Below are 17,703 nucleotides of genomic sequence, written 5' to 3'. Positions count from 1 at the left end.
ATTTGAATGGTTAAGCGATTTTCCATTCGAATAAATTCTTTTGTAGGAATAATTTTCAAATTTAAGACTAAAAAATTAAACGGTTCCGATTATAAAATTTTTATAGTTAAAAAAAGTATTAGAAAGTGGGGGAATGAGCTTATCCGTAAAGAGAAATGCAAGTGTTATTCACCTCGAAATGTTTATGAAATATGAAAGGGATGGAACAAGAAGGTTCTAAAGAGGTGGAATGCAAGTTTTTTTTTTAATTGAGAAGTTCCTCCTATAAGTCCATTAACACATCAATGGTGATTCCTAAGTCCAAACGCCCAAAACCTTAAAATTCCGAAACTCAAAAGCCGAAAAGTAAAAAAAGAGCAACAAGATACAAATGTTAGATAGAGCAATCAACTAGGACAGCGTACCCGCTCCTTTAAATTTGATTCAAATCCCCTCCCCATAAATTATATTAAGTTTATAACAAAATATCATCTTATAAAATAAAATTAAAAGGACCAAAATACTAGTTCAATTTCATTTTTTTTTCTAGAGCTAGTTCAATTTAATTGAAACATCATAATTCAGACAGCGTAATCAAAAGACTAAAAATCCCAAAAGCCCAAAATAACAAAAGCACGTAAGCCTTAACTGATCTCAGAGTCCATAACCAACACTTGAATTTAATGAAACTCAAATACTCGAACTCCAATATTCAGCTGACGCAAATGATCTGATGGTGACAAAAACCTAATAGTTATTCGTAAATGGTAAAATATGTGTATTCTTCTCGTACAGTGAATGCAAGTATTATGCGTACAAAACAATATTTGAGTGAGTTGTCATTTTCTAATTTAAAGCAAAGTAATAGCATGCTTAACAGGACACTTCCACCAGCAAATCATGGAACACAACCATATATAGTTTGCCATCATATAAAATTAAAACACACACAATAATGATGTTTAGTGTTGGGATAGATTTTGTTGTCGTCTTCTTGAATATTCACTTGTGTTTTGCCTCATCAGCTGCCAGCGTTCCAACTCCATTCATTTTAGACCCATTATTCACCTTCTTTGCAAAAGATGGCAAACAGAATGCAGCCATGTGCACCTGATCAATTGGAATCGACAGAAATTAAAAGAGAAAGAGAGAGAATCGAGCTTTAAATTTATAGCCATGCATAATTAGTTAGGAATTATGTTAGGTACCTCAGTGTTGTAAAATTTCAGGGGCTCTTTTGCAACCCCATAACTATTGTTGGGGTCTATTGGGTTGACAGGATTTCTGAAATCCACCAGTGGCCCCTCCGTGGAGCAAAGCAAGAAACCAATCACCCCACTGAAATTAATAATCGACTGAGAGTTGTTAGAAAATAGTGTTTGAATTTTTTAATTAGTACTAAGACTAGTAACGAGATACTTAGGAGTCGTTTGAAAACTATTTGTTTTTATTTTTATAAAAACTGAAAACTTGTTCTGATGAAAATATGAAATCAGAAACGAAGAGATGCTTTTGTGAAAGTTTTCAAAATTTGGTTTGTTTTGAACACTGAAAAGATTATCAAACGGATTAAAGAGCTATATGTATATAATATATGCATACCTTGGATATGCGGGAACAATTGTCCATGCATACCGAACAGAGCCTTTGAATATTGGTCGACATTTGACCATGAGTTGCTCAATGTCTAAAGAACGAAACCATATGCTCTCTGCTTGAATACACATGACTCCGCCAGGTAGGAGGGCTTTTGCCACCAACTCAAAGAAGGGAGTCTTGTGAAGCTCATGATCCGGCCCTGCATGCATGCATGCATGCACAGAACGATAAATTACGTCGATCATGTTGTATATGTTAACTTTTTTTTTTGCTAGATTTATAGTAATTCACAGATTATTAATATTTGGAAATATTTTAGACACATCTACATACTAATAGGATCAAACGCATCCACTATTATCGCATCATATGTTCCTTCTGGGACAGACTTAAGAAATGCAGAACCTGCAAATTTAACATGAATTAAGGACTCACCATCTTTAGAAAAAAGCACATACAAAACATAAATTTATATAGAAACTAGAAAGGACTTAATTACCATCTTTAACGTGAAGGGTCACCCGAGGGTCCTCGTATCCAATAGCAACACTAGGAAAATATTTCTTGTACACCTAAAAATTTATATACAAATTGCTTAGAAAATCATGTAGATATTTTAGTTTGAGAGCTTCTATTTGGATTACTTCCTTTCGTTTTCATATAGAATTTTTTACTCACATCAACCAACATGGTGTCTATTTCGCAAATATCAATATGCTGGACAGAAGAGTGTCGAGAAATCTCCCTTAAGATACCGCCATCTCCTCCCCCAATGAGTAAAACCTTAATTTTTGACACATAAGAAAACAAGGATTAAGTAGGTGACAAAAAATTATTGCATTTACTTGATGAGCTTTCTAATTTTCTGCAAACTAGGGATTTATTATTATTAGAGCTGGCAAGATGGATTCGACCCTTTAACATGACCTATTTAGGTCACATAATTTCAATTCACGGGTGAAGACATAATTAGGTGGCAATAATGAGTGAACCCGTTAGCAACCCATTAATCATCCATTAAAGAGTTGGCGTTGACAGCGGCCCACTGCTGCCCTTGATGTTCGATTTCAGCCTTGCAATAGTGACCGCTGACGGGAACCCAGATGTTGACTCGAATGAGGACGCGAAGCCTTTCATAGTGGAGGGTTTGGAGTCGGGCTGGAAAGCGAGAAGTGTTGGTCAGTTGGAGAGGAGGAGCGCGGCGGGGATGGAGATGACGTCGCATCGCCGTGGTTTTGGAGGAGGCTAAGAGGGAGAGGAGATTGGAGGTGGTGGAATAGAGCAAGTGGGTAGTGGGTTGTGGCGGGTCTAGGTTGTTGCTGCTTTGATTTGTGGTGGTTCTATTGGTGATGCTATGAATAAGAGATGAGCTTTTGTTAACGGATGAAACAGTTGACCCGTTAACTAAACTGATCATTTCGAGTTTAACTATTTTCACTCATAAGCTTAATAGATAAAGTTTGGGTGATCCAATAAAAAATTAGGGCTTGTTTGGTACTACTTTTAAAATGGTGAAATGTTTTTTTGTGAAAATATTTTTGTAACCAATATTTAATAAAAATGCAAGTGAATTATAGAAAAACACTTGAAATGCTGTCTGCAAGAAGCTCCTAAAAAGAACTTGAAGGGCTGCCTACAAGAACTAGTTAGGTGCTTGTTTTTAGAATCCATAAACATTTTATCTACAAGAATTTTCGGTCATTTTAAATATACTTCCCAATGAGCCCTTATGTTGTGATGAACCCAAACCAATTACCAACTAAACTAAACCATTTACCAGCTCTAATTATTATTATTAAGTACACTTCAATTACACGTAAGTTAATTTATAGAAAATTTGAGTAGGAATTATGTATGAAACGTGTAAGATTGACACTTGTCTTCTTTCCTTCACATGATATGTTGTGGGGTATTCTCAAATTCTTAATTGACTACCTTGTTTGTTCAAAAAAAAAAAAAAAAAAAATTGACTACCTTGTTTGGGTTCGGAATGGAGCAAAGAGGAAGATGTGTAATCATTTCTTGGTAAGCAAACTCATCCTTCTCAGTGAGTTGGAGTGCTCCATCCAGAATAAAAACCTTGCCATATGCTGATGACTGCAAATTAGAAATTAATCAACTATATATAATTTAGCCAAAGGTTAATTAGTCAACGTACCCTACAATAATTTTCTAATGTAATCACGTCCACACACACATATATGGTAATATTTTGATAGTGTAATAAGGCGTTCACAACACAAACACCTATCTTGTTATTGTAATAACAATATTGTGATTATATGTTAACTATAACTTTATCATTATTATATAACATTAGATTGTATACTTTGACAATTAATCTAACCTTAGATTCCTTGTAATTTAGACATTAAACATTGACGTCATATTACGTTAAAGTAGCTAAAGAATCCAAAAGTAAATTCATATTGACTAGTATTTTTATTATAACAATGAACTCCAACTCCTTTTTCTAAAGGTTACCACAAACTTTCTCTTAGTCAAAAAGTTTTCTTAATGACATATTTAGTTAAAAGTTGCATTCTGCACAATAAGCAGATTTTATTTAAATTGTATTTTCGAAGTGAAATGTTATATTGTTACATTATTAATATTACCCAGTTCATTTGTTAAATTGTGTGACAAAGAGAGTGATTTTCTTTCACACTATATAACGGGGACTGTTAATTAATTTACCTGAAATACCATCATACTTTGATACTCGGACCTCCCTTGAAATAAGATTTTTTCTACCTTCAAAAAGTGGGCTTGCCCTACAAGATCAAGAAAGTAAATTTATTCACCGATAAGAAAAAATGGACATGAATCCTCTCCGATCCAATTGTCCGAATCATAGGAATCAATGAATCCGGACCATTAAAATTTGATTAAACGATTAAAGTTATTATAACTTTTAAAGTATAACTCTGTTTGTAGCCGTTAAATCAAATTTCAATGGTTCAGATTTATTGATCCCTAGGATTAGGACAATTGGTTTCGGAGAGGATCTATGTCCAGAAAAAATAGCAAGCATTTGTTTTTAGACTAAAGTTGTGAAATCTGAAAACTTTTTGTCTATTTTACATTCAAGAAAACTAGAAAAGCACCACCCAAAAAGAAACCTCTAATTCCTGTACCATCTCCTCCCTATCTCACTGCACAGCTTGGAAAGCTAATCTAATTAACTCCATAAAACATCATTGAACCTACAATGGATTTATGTCTGAACCTCGATTACTTCGACGTCTTAGAAGTAGGGTCAAGTTGTAATTGCTCAAAATTAAGAATTTGAGTTTATTGGATCATGCGAGTTGGTAGAACACGTGTTGAAAATTTAGTAAGACTATATACACAACTCCCTTGTCTAAAGCAAGAATTACTTGAATTGAAAACAATATTAAGCTATATTTTCATCATGGTAAACAATAATGAAATAAGCGTATTCATACATATCACAACATGCAGAAACGAAATTGTTACTGACTAACTAGAACTCAATCTGAATTCCTTGAAAAAACTAATTAATTCAATGCAAATTTTGAATCAAATTAAACAGTCATACAATGTATTCTAAAATTTAAAAAAAAAAAAATTAACTTCATGTCAATTGAAACCCACCTGGCCATATCGGACAATACTCAGAAAACCATCCAGGAACCTTTGGATGATCATCAGTAAGATTATCATCTGCAAGTTCTTTAGTATTGTATTCAGTTCCAGCTGAGATTGGTGGAAGGGAGACTTCACTATCGCCATTTCTGACCACCACAACTCCATCTTCTTTTGCCATTTTAACATACAAATTATATTCAGATATGCTGTCTGCTCTATGCAACAAACCCTAAAAATAATTCGTCAACTAATTTTGTCTAATGGATTCTCTGAGTTGTAGTTAATTATTTGTCAAAACTGAGGAGGCTCAGCTTGACAAATAACCAAGCTATATAGTGTTTCTGCGGGGTGGCTAAACCATTTGCTCATTTGTGCATACTTATAGGTCCTAATGACGGTGAGGAATCTAATAAATTATTTACAAGCAAAACTCTTTTGCAAGGGAAATTATGTTTTATTAGTATAATATTAGTTAGATGAAAGGAAATTTTTTGTATGATAATCACACCACTGTGTAGTGTTATTAATTCACAATAGTAAAATAACGTGATTCATGCCTTACTAATGAAAAATCATGGTAGAACATGGTGGGTGTATATCTTTTCATACTATTATTAAAAAAAATCATATTAGAACATGGTAGAATATGGTGGGTGTTTTTCTATACTCATAGGCAATTATAGTGTGTAAAATGTCACTTATTATACTGTTTTCATCCTTAATAAGTTTGATAATGAACAAAAAGAAAATGAAAGAAAAATTAGTTGGAATGATCAGTTTTTGACATTTGGTTGCAGAAATGAACAGCTTTTATCATGTCGTTATTATATTATTGTTGTGTGGTTGTTATGTCATTATTGTATGATATATATGAGTATCGTTACTAAAAACTGATCATTTCTGCAACCGAATGTAATTAAAAAATTGATCATTCCAACTAATTACCCAATAAATAATGTCAATAAAATAATTAGCTATTGTTTTAGAAAAAAAAAAAGAATTAGCTATAGTTTTACCCCTTCAGTTTCTCTCTCTCACTTTCTGTTTTCCTCTTATATTTAAATTCCTTCGTATCAGCCACTTAGTATTATAATCTAGTGATATTTTCTCTTCACTTGTAAGTGAGAGGTATTAGGTTTGACTATTGTCAAAGACGAATTTGAACCATATTAGTGTTAACTCATTATGAGGCTTAGCCACTCCCTCACCCCTTTAGTGTTGATAATATCGTTTGTAAAAAAAATTAAAAAATCCCTCATATCAAGACACGCATAGTGGGTGGCCTCTAATCTTAAGTATATACGGTGAGTACATCGGATCAAAAAGCAATATGAACATTGGAAAACAACCTTTTTACACTTTGAGAAAGTTGTGTGTAAACAAAAGTACGTACTAAAAAGAAGTGGGAAAATGTAAATTTTTGGGTCAAAAGGGGAAAAGGAATTATATCGTGTAGTTTCACATGAAAAAAACATGTGTTCTTTTATTTAGCATTCTATAATCACTTCTTCTATTTCATAAATTCAAAAATGATATTTGTCATACGAAAAAAAAAAGATATTTGTCACAAAATGTGATTGAAAAAATTTGAGAAATTTTGTTTGTAACTATCATGTTCCCAACTGTTACTAAAGGGAGTTAATACACCATTTTAATTGTAACAACAATAAAAACAATGCCGGAGCAGTGACGGAATCAGGATTTTCAGATAATGAAGTCATTTCGTCGAGCACTAGTGGGCACTGCTGATTCTATTGACATTTTTTGAAAACTTGTGCTGAAGTATGTCGACAACTATTATGAACTGTAGAGGCTTGTCAAGGACAACAATTGCAGGAAATTATTGAGTAATGTTGGAAATGGCCAATGTTTGTCAATTGAGGCATTACATCAACACTTAGTGCGCACAATACAGTAGCATACAAGACAAGAGAAAAGGAAGATATGGACAATAGAAGAAAAAGGAGGAAGTTGTACTTTAATTTGTCATATTTGTTTATAAGGAAAACTAATGAAAATGATTTGAAATTTTTGAATTTTAACGATAAAGACAAAATAAATGGTAAAGTGAATAGTACCAGGATTAATTTTTTAGTGTAAAAATGTAGTTTTTTGTTAAAATGATCAGTACCGAAAGCTTTTCGTTAAAGTTCCATTGTTTATATGGGTTAAATACAAATATACATAAACATTTTGAAGCTGTTAGGATCATGGGCAATCATTAAACCCATGCTGATTGTGCCAGAAGGAGATAATAAAAGTTTTTAAGTCTTCAACTCAAGAAATTTTTTTTTTCAGTTTTAATGAAAAAAAATACAAAATGAAAAGTAGAAATAAAAAGTAAAGAACATTTGGCGCGTTTTTCCCGTTCATGCAACGGTCATGAAAACCCGAAACCTCAGCCCTTCCTCTCTTCTTCTTCTTCTTCTTCTTCTTCTGGTTCTTCTTCTTCTTTCTTCCCCCACAAATCTCTCAAACTAATATGTCTCTGTCTCGTGGCTAAATCTTAAAACGCCTAGAGACGATGCACAGCTTCCAGCCATATGCCGCAGCCTCGGCTCGCTTCCGCAACTTCTCGACCCCATTTTCCCTAAGCAAGAAGATCCCGTGGTGGTACCAGATCCTCGACCCAGGATCCGAACGCGTGACCCAATGGAACCACATCTTCTTTGTCATATGCATCGTCGGCCTCTTCCTCGACCCCCTCTATTTCTTCTTGCCCACCACGGCTAGCGACCAAGTCGCTTGCATGCAGATCGACATGGGCCTTGGCATCTTGGTCACCTTTCTCCGTACGGTTGCCGACTTCTTCTACATTATCAATATCCTAATCAAGTTTCGAATTGCTTATATCGATCCAGGTTCTAGGGTTTTTGGGCGGGGCCAGCTCATTAAGGACCCCAGGGCTATCGCCATCCGCTACCTCAAGGGCGACTTCTCTATCGATCTTGCCGCCTCCCTACCACTCCCACAGGTAGTTACTCAACAATGATTTCTACACACTCTTTTTCTCACGTTTTTTGTAGTTGTTGATTAAATAAATCAAAGGAAAATCAAACGACATAAACAAAAGGTGGAGTGCAAAATAAGAAAACAGGTGTGCGGGAATCATTTCCCCCACAAATTTGGAGTACATTTCCTATCTCGATATTTGGATTAATTTTTACTTTTGTGTTTTTAACAAATTTTTTGTGCATATGTGTTAAATTATAATTTGTAGGAAGTATCCGAGCAGTGTCCAACGAATACCATCACTTATGGAATATATATAATTTATTTTTGTTTTGTTGTGTTTTTTCAGATTGTGATTTGGTTTGTAATTCCAGCAGTGAAAAACCCAACAGCTGCTCATGCTAATCATACCCTTTCTTTAATTGTGCTCATTCAATATATTCCTCGATTTATTCAACTTTTCCCTCTCAACCGACGAATTACTAAATCGACCGGCGTTGTAGCCAAGACTGCTTGGTCAGGGGCAGCTTACAATCTCGTTCTGTTTTGTCTAATTGCACATGTAAGAACCTAGATGGCTAGTTATATCTATGTGTGTGTTTGTATCCCATTTTGTTTCCGTTCAATTATTACTACGTACTTACAATTTGACAGTGACATCTTACGTTGTTAAGCTGTTGATTTTGATATCATTGTTTTGATAAGCTCTTCTTCGAATATGTGGTGCCAAATTGGTGTTCTGACAACATAAAATGCGAGATAATAATAATTGATCCAGCGATTTACTATACCGCGCCTTATTTATTTGGTTTGATTGTTAGGATGGTTGTTGTTCTTCAGTGCAGATTGTTGGAGCTTCATGGTATGTGATGTCCATTAGACGGCAGTACGAGTGCTGGACGGGAGAATGTAAAAAGGAGGTGAATAACACACATTCTCCATCCTGTAAAATTTCGTTTCTGGATTGTGGCAGTGCCGATAACCCCGAACGAAAACTTTATCTGCAAATCACAAAAGTTCAGACTAGTTGTGATGCAGCTGGTAAGGACGAATTTGAGTTTGGAATGTTTGCGGAGGCTTTCACTAATGAGGTTGCTTCTGCATACATCATTGAAAAATATTTCTACTGCCTTTGGTGGGGTATGAGAAATTTATGGTATGCTTTGCTGTTACTAGCTCAAGCCAAAATGCATTTTTCTGCTGTTACATTTGGATCATATAATAATAGTTACTTGTCCGTCAAGGAATGAAAACAGTTAAAAATTAAGCAAGCTATTTGTGCTAATTCATGTCTTGTACTCATTTCGCGATACGCAGTTCATACGGACAAGATATTAAGACAAGCACTTTTATCAGTGAAACCTCATTTTGCATTCTCATTGCTGTTCTTGGTCTAGTTCTCTTCTCACATCTCATGAGCCAGATGCAGGTATAATTTGCTCAAGGCATCTACTACATACAAGAAAATGTCTTAATTTATTAATCTAGGTCTAATTTTTCCCTCACATGGTTGAATTTTTGATACATTGGTTACTTATTTTTATAAATTTTCTGATTTCTTCAAGACCTATCTGCAATCTGCAACGATTAGACTTGAAGAATGGCGGGTAAAAAGGAGAGACACAGAGGAGTGGATGAGGCACCGTCAGCTCCCTGCGGAGCTGCAAGAGCGTGTTCGTCGGTTTGTTCAATATAAGTGGATTGCCACAAGAGGTGTAGATGAGAAAAACATTTTGCAATCCTTGCCTGCGGATCTCCGCCGCCAGATCCAAAGGCATTTATGCCTTGCCCTTGTTCGCCGTGTAAGCATTATGTTTGGGAGACTGTCAATCTAAACCATTGCTCACATGCTGACGCTTGCTGATAAGCGCAATGCAGCTGAGTTTATAAGTTGTTGGCACTGATCGTTTACTGGTGGTATAATTTCTTCAATTCTCAGGTACCCTTTTTCGCACAAATGGACGATCAGCTTCTAGACGCCATATGTGAACGTCTCGAGTCATCCCTGAATACCAGGAACACATACATCATCAGGGAAGGTGATCCTGTGAATGAGATGCTTTTCATCATCAGAGGGCAACTTGAGAGCTCCACAACTGATGGTGGAAGGACAGGGTTCTACAACTCAACTACCCTCAGGGCGGGCGATTTCTGCGGCGAAGAGTTGCTCACATGGGCCTTGATGCCTACATCAAGCCTCAACCTTCCATGCTCGACGCGTACGGTGAGGTCCCTAACCGAAGTTGAGGCATTTGCACTGAGAGCTGAAGACCTCAAGTTCGTTGCCACTCAATTCAAGCGCCTTCACAGCAAAAGACTGCAGCATGCTTTTCGGTACTATTCACACCAGTGGAGAACTTGGGGGGCTTGTTTTATACAAGTTGCTTGGAGAAGGTTTAGGAAGAGAAAGTTGGCAATGGAGTTGGCAATAGAGGAGGAGTACTATTACGCACATGTTTTGGAGCAAGAAGAGCTTGGCAATGGCCATGAATCTAGAGTAGGAACTAGTAGAGATTATGATGGTATAGGAGGTGCTGAGAGGTCATCGTCCGAGGCGAATAGGCAGCAGAATATTCCGCTTGGGCCGGCGATATTGGCTTCCAAATTTGCTGCAACCACCAGAAGAGGGATTCAGAAGGTGGCATCGGTTATTCAACATGATGAAACCAGCTCTAGTATGCCCAAAAAATTGTTCAAGCCAATTGAACCTGATTTTTCAGCAGATTAGTTGAGTATATAATAATCAGAATCCTTTGAGTGACCAGTTACAGATATATATATATATATACACAGTTTGTATTACTATATATTTTCATCATTTACCAGTTTCTAAAATGTAAGGAAATATGCAATGGATTAAACAAGATAGATAGATGAGTAGTGATTGACCAGTGAGTCAGTCCACTACAACCAGAGTTTGATAGTGTTCTTCAGCGAAGGCAGCCATCCTCGGGGGTAAAACAAAATGTAAAGAAAACAATTAAGCACAGAAGACAAAATATATAAAAATACAACAGTGATTTCTCAAAAGGAGAGTTCCATTAAGATTGCTCCAAAGAGATGGACCGCCAAGTTAACACAAACGTGGTTCCAAAGAGATGGACCACTAAGATTGCTCCAAAGAGATGGACCGCCAAAAGTAGAGATTTTTCAGTGTCACATAAGTATTAAGTGATACTACGTGTTATTATATAAATGGTAAGTTATATGTATTAAAATATTAATAACTTAAAAAATAAAATTTCTTATAATTTATATAAAAATACGTGATGTACCATCCATTTATCTACTAAAAAGGTTGGACCAGAAAGAGCCATGTTCCAAACCCGACTCTGTGAGTCTCAGGAATATTTGACAAATTTTGGAGTGGCCCGAACACGTTGTCAATTACGGGGTTGACACCGCCATCGAGATAAAAAAAGCACCGCGGCAAACAAATATAATCCCTCACAAAACCGACAAAGCAGGGTGTAAACGCTGCCATCGAGATTGTGACTCGATTCTTTTAACCCGGTTAAAGGAAAAAAAAAACCAGTGACACTCTGTATAGCTCGGATCTCAACCAAGAAGAAGACTCTCTCTCTCTCTCTCACAGATTCATACACATATACGAAAAGAAAAGGTCTTAGGAGGGGGAAGAGGGGGCCTGCTGACTACTCCCTCACTTGGTTCCGAGTCCCCATCTCTCATTGAAATAAAGATCTCTCAGATTCATACATATATACGAAAAGAAAAAGTTTTAGGAGGGGGAAGAGGGGGCCTGCCGACTCCTCCCCCACTTGGTTCTGAGTCCCCATCTCTCATTGAAATAAAGATGGATATTGTCTTTGAAATTAGCAAAAGATCTGACAAGGAACAAGTGTTTAAAATTAGGGTCCAATAAAAAAAAGGAAAAGATAAAATAAGTATCACACACTAACATGCATATACAGGAGGAAAGAGATTCTATTTATAAAAAATAGAGATTAAGCGTATGTTCATATTATATTGAATTTTAACGATTTGAATAGTTCATTTTTAAATTGCATTTTTTAGATCATTTTTGCAAAATATTAACCAAATTATAAATAGGGAAATTTTATTTAAATCTATATAACGTATTTCTACACCCAATTTAAATTTTAAATGTTAATTATCTATTTTACCCTATTACATAATTACTATTAAGTACAAAATGAAATTAATAATAAAACTCAAATTTATCAATAAACCCAAACACTATAATTAAACCTTACGATCACTCTTTGTTTATCCTACGTTTATTCCGGCTAAAACTCTAATAGCATAGAGAAAAACAATTTTTTTTTATTGATGAATGGTGATTTTGAAGTTTTGAATCCTCCAACCAAGGTATTGTGGAGCCAAAAATAATCACAAGGCGACACGTGGATCTTTGGATAAAAAAGGACAAGAATACACTTGAGGCATATTGAGATTCCTACGCACGAGTAGTGGAGAATCATCTTTCAACAAAATAAAAAATGCTCCAAAAGAGGTAACCAATTCAAAGTCCATTTCATAAAATTCCCTTTTGCAAGGTAACCTACAAAATAATGTTAATTGGTTAATTAATGGATTAATTACCCAATTAATCCATTAAACATCAATTAAATTACCCAATTAATCACAAAATATATCTCATTCACCCTAAAAATAGGTAGTGGCCGGCCACCTCACATTCTTCTTAGTCTTTCTTACCTTTCCCCATTTTACTACCCCATTTATACAAATAAATAATTTTATAACCTCCCATTTACTTCTTTCATACTTAATTAGCCAATAAATTGGCTAATTAAGCCAAAATCATAACCACAAAAACCATCAAGGCCGACCACACCAAGGGGAAAAATGGGTAAGCTTAAAACTATAAATAGGTACCTATTCTCACCAAAAAGTAATTCCAAGACTCTTGGAAAAAATCCCAAAATTCTCTAAAAACTCTTTCTCTCTAAATTCTAACTTTGGCATCGGAGGTTCTTCGGCCAAAGTCCCCTCATTCATCGTGGGCTCGTGAGGCTTGTGGCCATAACCAAAGATGTTATTTATTTTGTAGGTGCAATTTTGTCCAAGATCAAAGAGGAAGAAATTTGCATCCACATGTATGACTCAATTTATGAATTTTATGTTCGTTTGATTTCAATTTTTTAGAGTTTAGAAGATGAGTATTTTAAATTTTACATGTACATTCTTAAATTTTCATGTACTAAATTAGTATTTACGATTTCACACAAACAGTAATATTTCTGACATTCAAACACCAGAGACTAACTATCACAGCCCGTCCCGAATAATTGATTTCCGACAGTGCGAAATGATGGTTCTAACCTTTGAACGTTAAGCTGTAGTGTGTGTGTGACTTGTTTTGGAGACTTGATATTTTTCCTTGGTTGGTTAGTGACCACGTGGAACTCACACACATAATACTCACTCTTTCTCCTCTCCCGTATCCTCTCATCTCTCTCAGACTCTCTCTCTCATTCCCTTACATACGGACAAGACACAAAGCTCCCCCCATCGAGCACGGATCGAAGCTTTAAAGGTAAGGTCCATGTTCATTGTAACCTTCTGAGTCTATTGATGCCCTTGTTTGGATGGGAATGCGTCGGAAACCCGAGAAACACTAACCCCGATTTTGTGCACTGTTCATGCACACATAAAACCTTGCATTTTAGGGAATTCTAAGTACATAGAAGGCTTAAGGAGGTCATCACGAGCCTTGGGGTAGTTCGTTAGAAGAGTTTGGACATCGGAGGGCCGAGATCGAAGCTTTTCAAAGTCGACCGGATAATCGAGCTTCCTCAGGTAGATTCTAGTGGAACTCAAGGCTTAAAAGTAGTATAAAATGATTCTACATGTTATTAGCTTCATTTTGGTACCAATTGCATGAAAATGGTGAAGAAACGAAGGAGAATAGTGAGTTTGAAGTTTTGCCCAGTTTCCGACGCCGGTGACGGTCGCCGAAGCTGGAGGTAGGAGGTGAAGGAATATTCTGTCAAGTATGACAGAATATTCTCACACCGTCAGTTATGATTGACGGTTACCGTTAGGATTTAACGGAATATTCCTGACGCCGTTGAAAGATCCGTCAGGATCCCTTGCGCGTGGCGGCGTGTATTGCAGCGCCTTGGCCGGCAAGTGCGGGGTCAGAAAATTATTTTGAAAATTTGGGTAGGTTCATGGAGTTGTGTAGATCACTGTGGTATATTCATATACCCAAATTGAGCAATGTATGAGAAGTTATTAGCTAGTTTTGTATATATGCTTTAAAATAACATTTTTATAGTTAATTCACATATAGGTAAGGCCTATCCCGAGGACGAGCGTATCCACGGGCGACTCGGGGGCTACGACCCTTCGACATACCAGTGAGTGGGCTTTTGTTTTCAGTGTATATCTATATACTTGATATATTTCCCAGAAATGCATTTTTAGTAAAGTATGCTTTGAAATAATATGCCAATTGCTTTGTTATTCTGAATATGCATTTCATGGTTGCATATATATATAAATGTGGTCTTGTGGAGGCACATGTAAGTGTAGGTAAGTTATGTTTGGTTATGTGAATCATCGATGATGTGATATGTGATTGAATAATGTTGAGCTTATAAAACTGCACCTAGGGTAATTGTGATTTAGCCAGAGATATGAGATACATGCCTATTTATTTACGTCACATCCCGCATTATATGCTCATATTGGATCCAACTTAAGTGCACAGTCTTGTCGTACAGACCTTATTCATGGTTCCGACTCGTAAGTGACTATCGATTTATCGCCCGGCTATTATAAGAGAATAGAGTTAAGCATAATTATATTTCACCCAATCTTGTCGTACAGACCCTCTTTAGTGGTTCTGACTTATGTGCAGTATATTTTCGTATAGGTCATTGTAGTGACTCCGGCCAGATTGACTTTTGAGCTATTCAACCATACAGACTACCTCAGGGGTTCCGGCTAACATATCATGTTTTTATGAAATCATTTTACCTGAATTGTTTACTTTGTTATATTTTGGCATGGCGTACATATAAATATGATTATGTGAAGCATGAATTGAATTGTTATGATTTCAGATATATATATATATATCTATGTATATACTTATATCTTGATTCTGGAAAAATTATACATGTTTTACAGCGAGGGGTTAATATATTGATAAATGAAATGATTTTGTAAAACATTTGTTTTTGCCCACTCACGTTTTCTGTTTTGTGCCACTCCAGGTTCTAAGTAAGCTTGCTGTTGGTGACTCGGGATTGTCGGCTGTTCTAACCTATTTGATTAATAGTAGGACATTCCTGGTACTGTGTAACTAGTACTTGTCATGCTGGACTGCACCTAGACTTATTATGCTCTGATTAGGAGTGTTTACTGTTGTAACTAACTCCTATCACCTTCTGTTTAGTAGTGCACTCTAGTAATTTGGTTCTTAATTATTCATAGTTCCTATCTTTATTGCTTCAGCACTGTACACATGGCTACGTCACTCTCACGTGATGGCCAGCATGCTTTGATCTTGGTCGGGGTGTGTCACTAACCAAGATGCATCTTGAAATACAATATAATTCAATATAATTTGCAGCCTTTGATATCCTGCAGGTAAGTAAGTCTTGTGTCTACAACATATGTGCTTGTAAATTCGACATTTGTGCTTGTAAATTAATATGTGTGCCACAAATCTTAGGCTGGTGGTGGTTGTCCCGCATCTTTAAGGCCTGGCCGTTGGTTAGACTTGTACAGTGGTACTGGATCGGTAGGAATTTCATAAGCAAAATTTGCAATTGATATGCGAGTGTGCAATTTCGAAATTACAGAGATATTATCTTGTCAAACAAACAATAATGTTTTCGAACAAACCTAATTTGATTACTAGTGCTCCATGCACTTCATGAAGCCTATAGAAAGATTCTTATGAAAAGGTATGGTAGCAGACACATATGCTCACGAAACAGAGACCACATAGTGAGAGATGGTGATGCATGATTTTTGTCAACATCTACAGAAGTGTCAGTCTTGTTGTCAGCCATGACTGAATTCACACCTCAATTCTTATTGTCCATTTCCAAACGGTGTAAAGATAAAAGTTATAAATCAAATGGGTGTAAAAATAAATTCACATATTGAATTGGATTTGTAGGGGTATATTAGGTAATAAATTTGGGTTTAAAGAGATGTTAATAGTTTAGTTAAAAATCAAATGAGTGCAAAGAATAAGTTGGGTGTAGAGATAGGTTACACGGGTTCAAATAAAATTTCCCTTATAAATATTTGAGACATCTAATTAAGTTCAAAGGAATTGACGAACACTTATGTTCTATAAGAAACAATAAAATTTCATTGTGATAATTAAATAGGCAAATGATTTCGGATTGAATTGAATTTTTGTAAGGATGATATATGAATTGAGACTTACAAAATAGACAATTCAAAATTTTGAAGTTCGATGTATAATAAGTTCAACAACTAATCCCCCATTTTAAAAGAAAAATGAAAATCAATTTCCTTAAAGTGCCATTATATAGATACGCACGCGCAGTTGGACTATCTTCTGACAATGAATTTGAAATTACATCTCATAAAAAATCATGAACAACACACTGAATGATTAACCCCGAAATCTGAACGTAGTAGTCTATGAGCGAAACTACATTAGATGCGGAAACATTTCCCAGACAAAATTATAAATATGGTTGATTCACTAGGAATCGAGATCCTTTCTAGATTTTCAAGTTCAGAGCCCACATACCAAAAAATTTGGACTGTTCAAAAGAAGGATAGAGAGATTCGAACTCTTGATTTGTATGAGATGAGTCAGTGAGATGGAAAAATAAGAGCTATAGATTTTATATGAAAGGTCCGGATCTTTCAGTCTGCCGGCTCCCATGCAGAGATTTGGAAATGATCTCAATTCATTAACTAGGTAAGATTTGTACTAAATAGTTAACGCTCACTAACGTGTGATCGGTATAAAATAAAATAAAAATCAAACTAATTATTATGTAAGTCCAACAATACAACACATAATTAAAATATAAGTTTCATTGATAGTTCACTGCAATTACAGCCTGAAAATACTTCTAGAGATATAGATATATAGATCCATCGCTTATTCATTAGTCATTCTACTAAGATCTCGAATCCCCGCAGCCCTGCTACTTGGTGGTGATGACCTTCTCATCCTCCGCCGCAGTCCAACTACTTCTCGGTGGTGTTGTAGCTTACAAAGACATTGCTTTTGGCCTAATAATAAAATTTCTGTTTGTTCGCGTCAGGAATTTCCGTCGGGGACGTTTCCTGGCCGACGAGCGCACAGCTTCCCGGGAGGTTGGCACCGGTTGAGGGCTGCTATCGGGCTTCTGCTTCACTGTCGGGCTTTGTCGGGCAAGGCTCGTCGGGCAAAGCTTATCGGGCAAGACTCATCAGGCACGGCTTGTTGGGCAAGGCTGGAAGAGAAGGACAACGTTAACTTTGAGAGGTGCCTTTGTGGGGCATTAGGTGTAGGCCTTGAGGCTCACAATCAAGATTAACTTCTAAGTACTCAGGCGTGCCACTGCCATC

At 36.1% G+C, this 17,703-nt stretch overlaps 2 protein-coding genes across 3 annotated transcripts; one reads left to right on the top strand and one right to left on the bottom strand.

Moving 5' to 3' along the window:
• Positions 1-786: 786 nt before the first annotated feature.
• Positions 787-5,573, bottom strand: LOC103455238 (spermidine synthase 2-like). The gene is made up of 9 exons (XM_029092052.2): positions 5,197-5,573; positions 4,276-4,352; positions 3,553-3,675; positions 2,257-2,361; positions 2,078-2,150; positions 1,912-1,983; positions 1,582-1,777; positions 1,188-1,317; positions 787-1,089 (listed from the first exon to the last, which is right to left on the bottom strand). The coding sequence occupies exons 1-9, from the start codon at positions 5,366-5,368 to the stop codon at positions 982-984; spliced, it is 1,056 nt and encodes a 351-aa protein (XP_028947885.1). The 5' UTR covers positions 5,369-5,573; the 3' UTR covers positions 787-981.
• A 1,994-nt stretch (positions 5,574-7,567) lies between these two features.
• LOC103431163 (probable cyclic nucleotide-gated ion channel 16) lies at positions 7,568-10,906 on the top strand. Of its 2 annotated transcripts, none has more exons than XM_070812545.1 (6): positions 7,568-8,164; positions 8,492-8,704; positions 8,964-9,298; positions 9,460-9,571; positions 9,708-9,944; positions 10,082-10,906. In XM_070812545.1, the coding sequence occupies exons 1-6, from the start codon at positions 7,715-7,717 to the stop codon at positions 10,868-10,870; spliced, it is 2,136 nt and encodes a 711-aa protein (XP_070668646.1). In that variant the 5' UTR covers positions 7,568-7,714; the 3' UTR covers positions 10,871-10,906. The 2 variants fall into 2 exon arrangements, with proteins under 2 accessions (XP_070668646.1, XP_008367528.3); XM_008369306.4 differs by having other exon boundaries at positions 7,570-8,164; positions 8,988-9,298.
• Positions 10,907-17,703: the final 6,797 nt, after the last annotated feature.

This window comes from Malus domestica, chromosome 14 (assembly GCF_042453785.1).
Source record: "Malus domestica chromosome 14, GDT2T_hap1".
In the NCBI taxonomy this organism is placed as follows: Eukaryota; Viridiplantae; Streptophyta; class Magnoliopsida; order Rosales; family Rosaceae; genus Malus; species Malus domestica.
The sequence above is the reverse complement of the archived record's forward strand: the minus strand, read 5'-3'. Positions and strand labels throughout refer to the sequence as shown.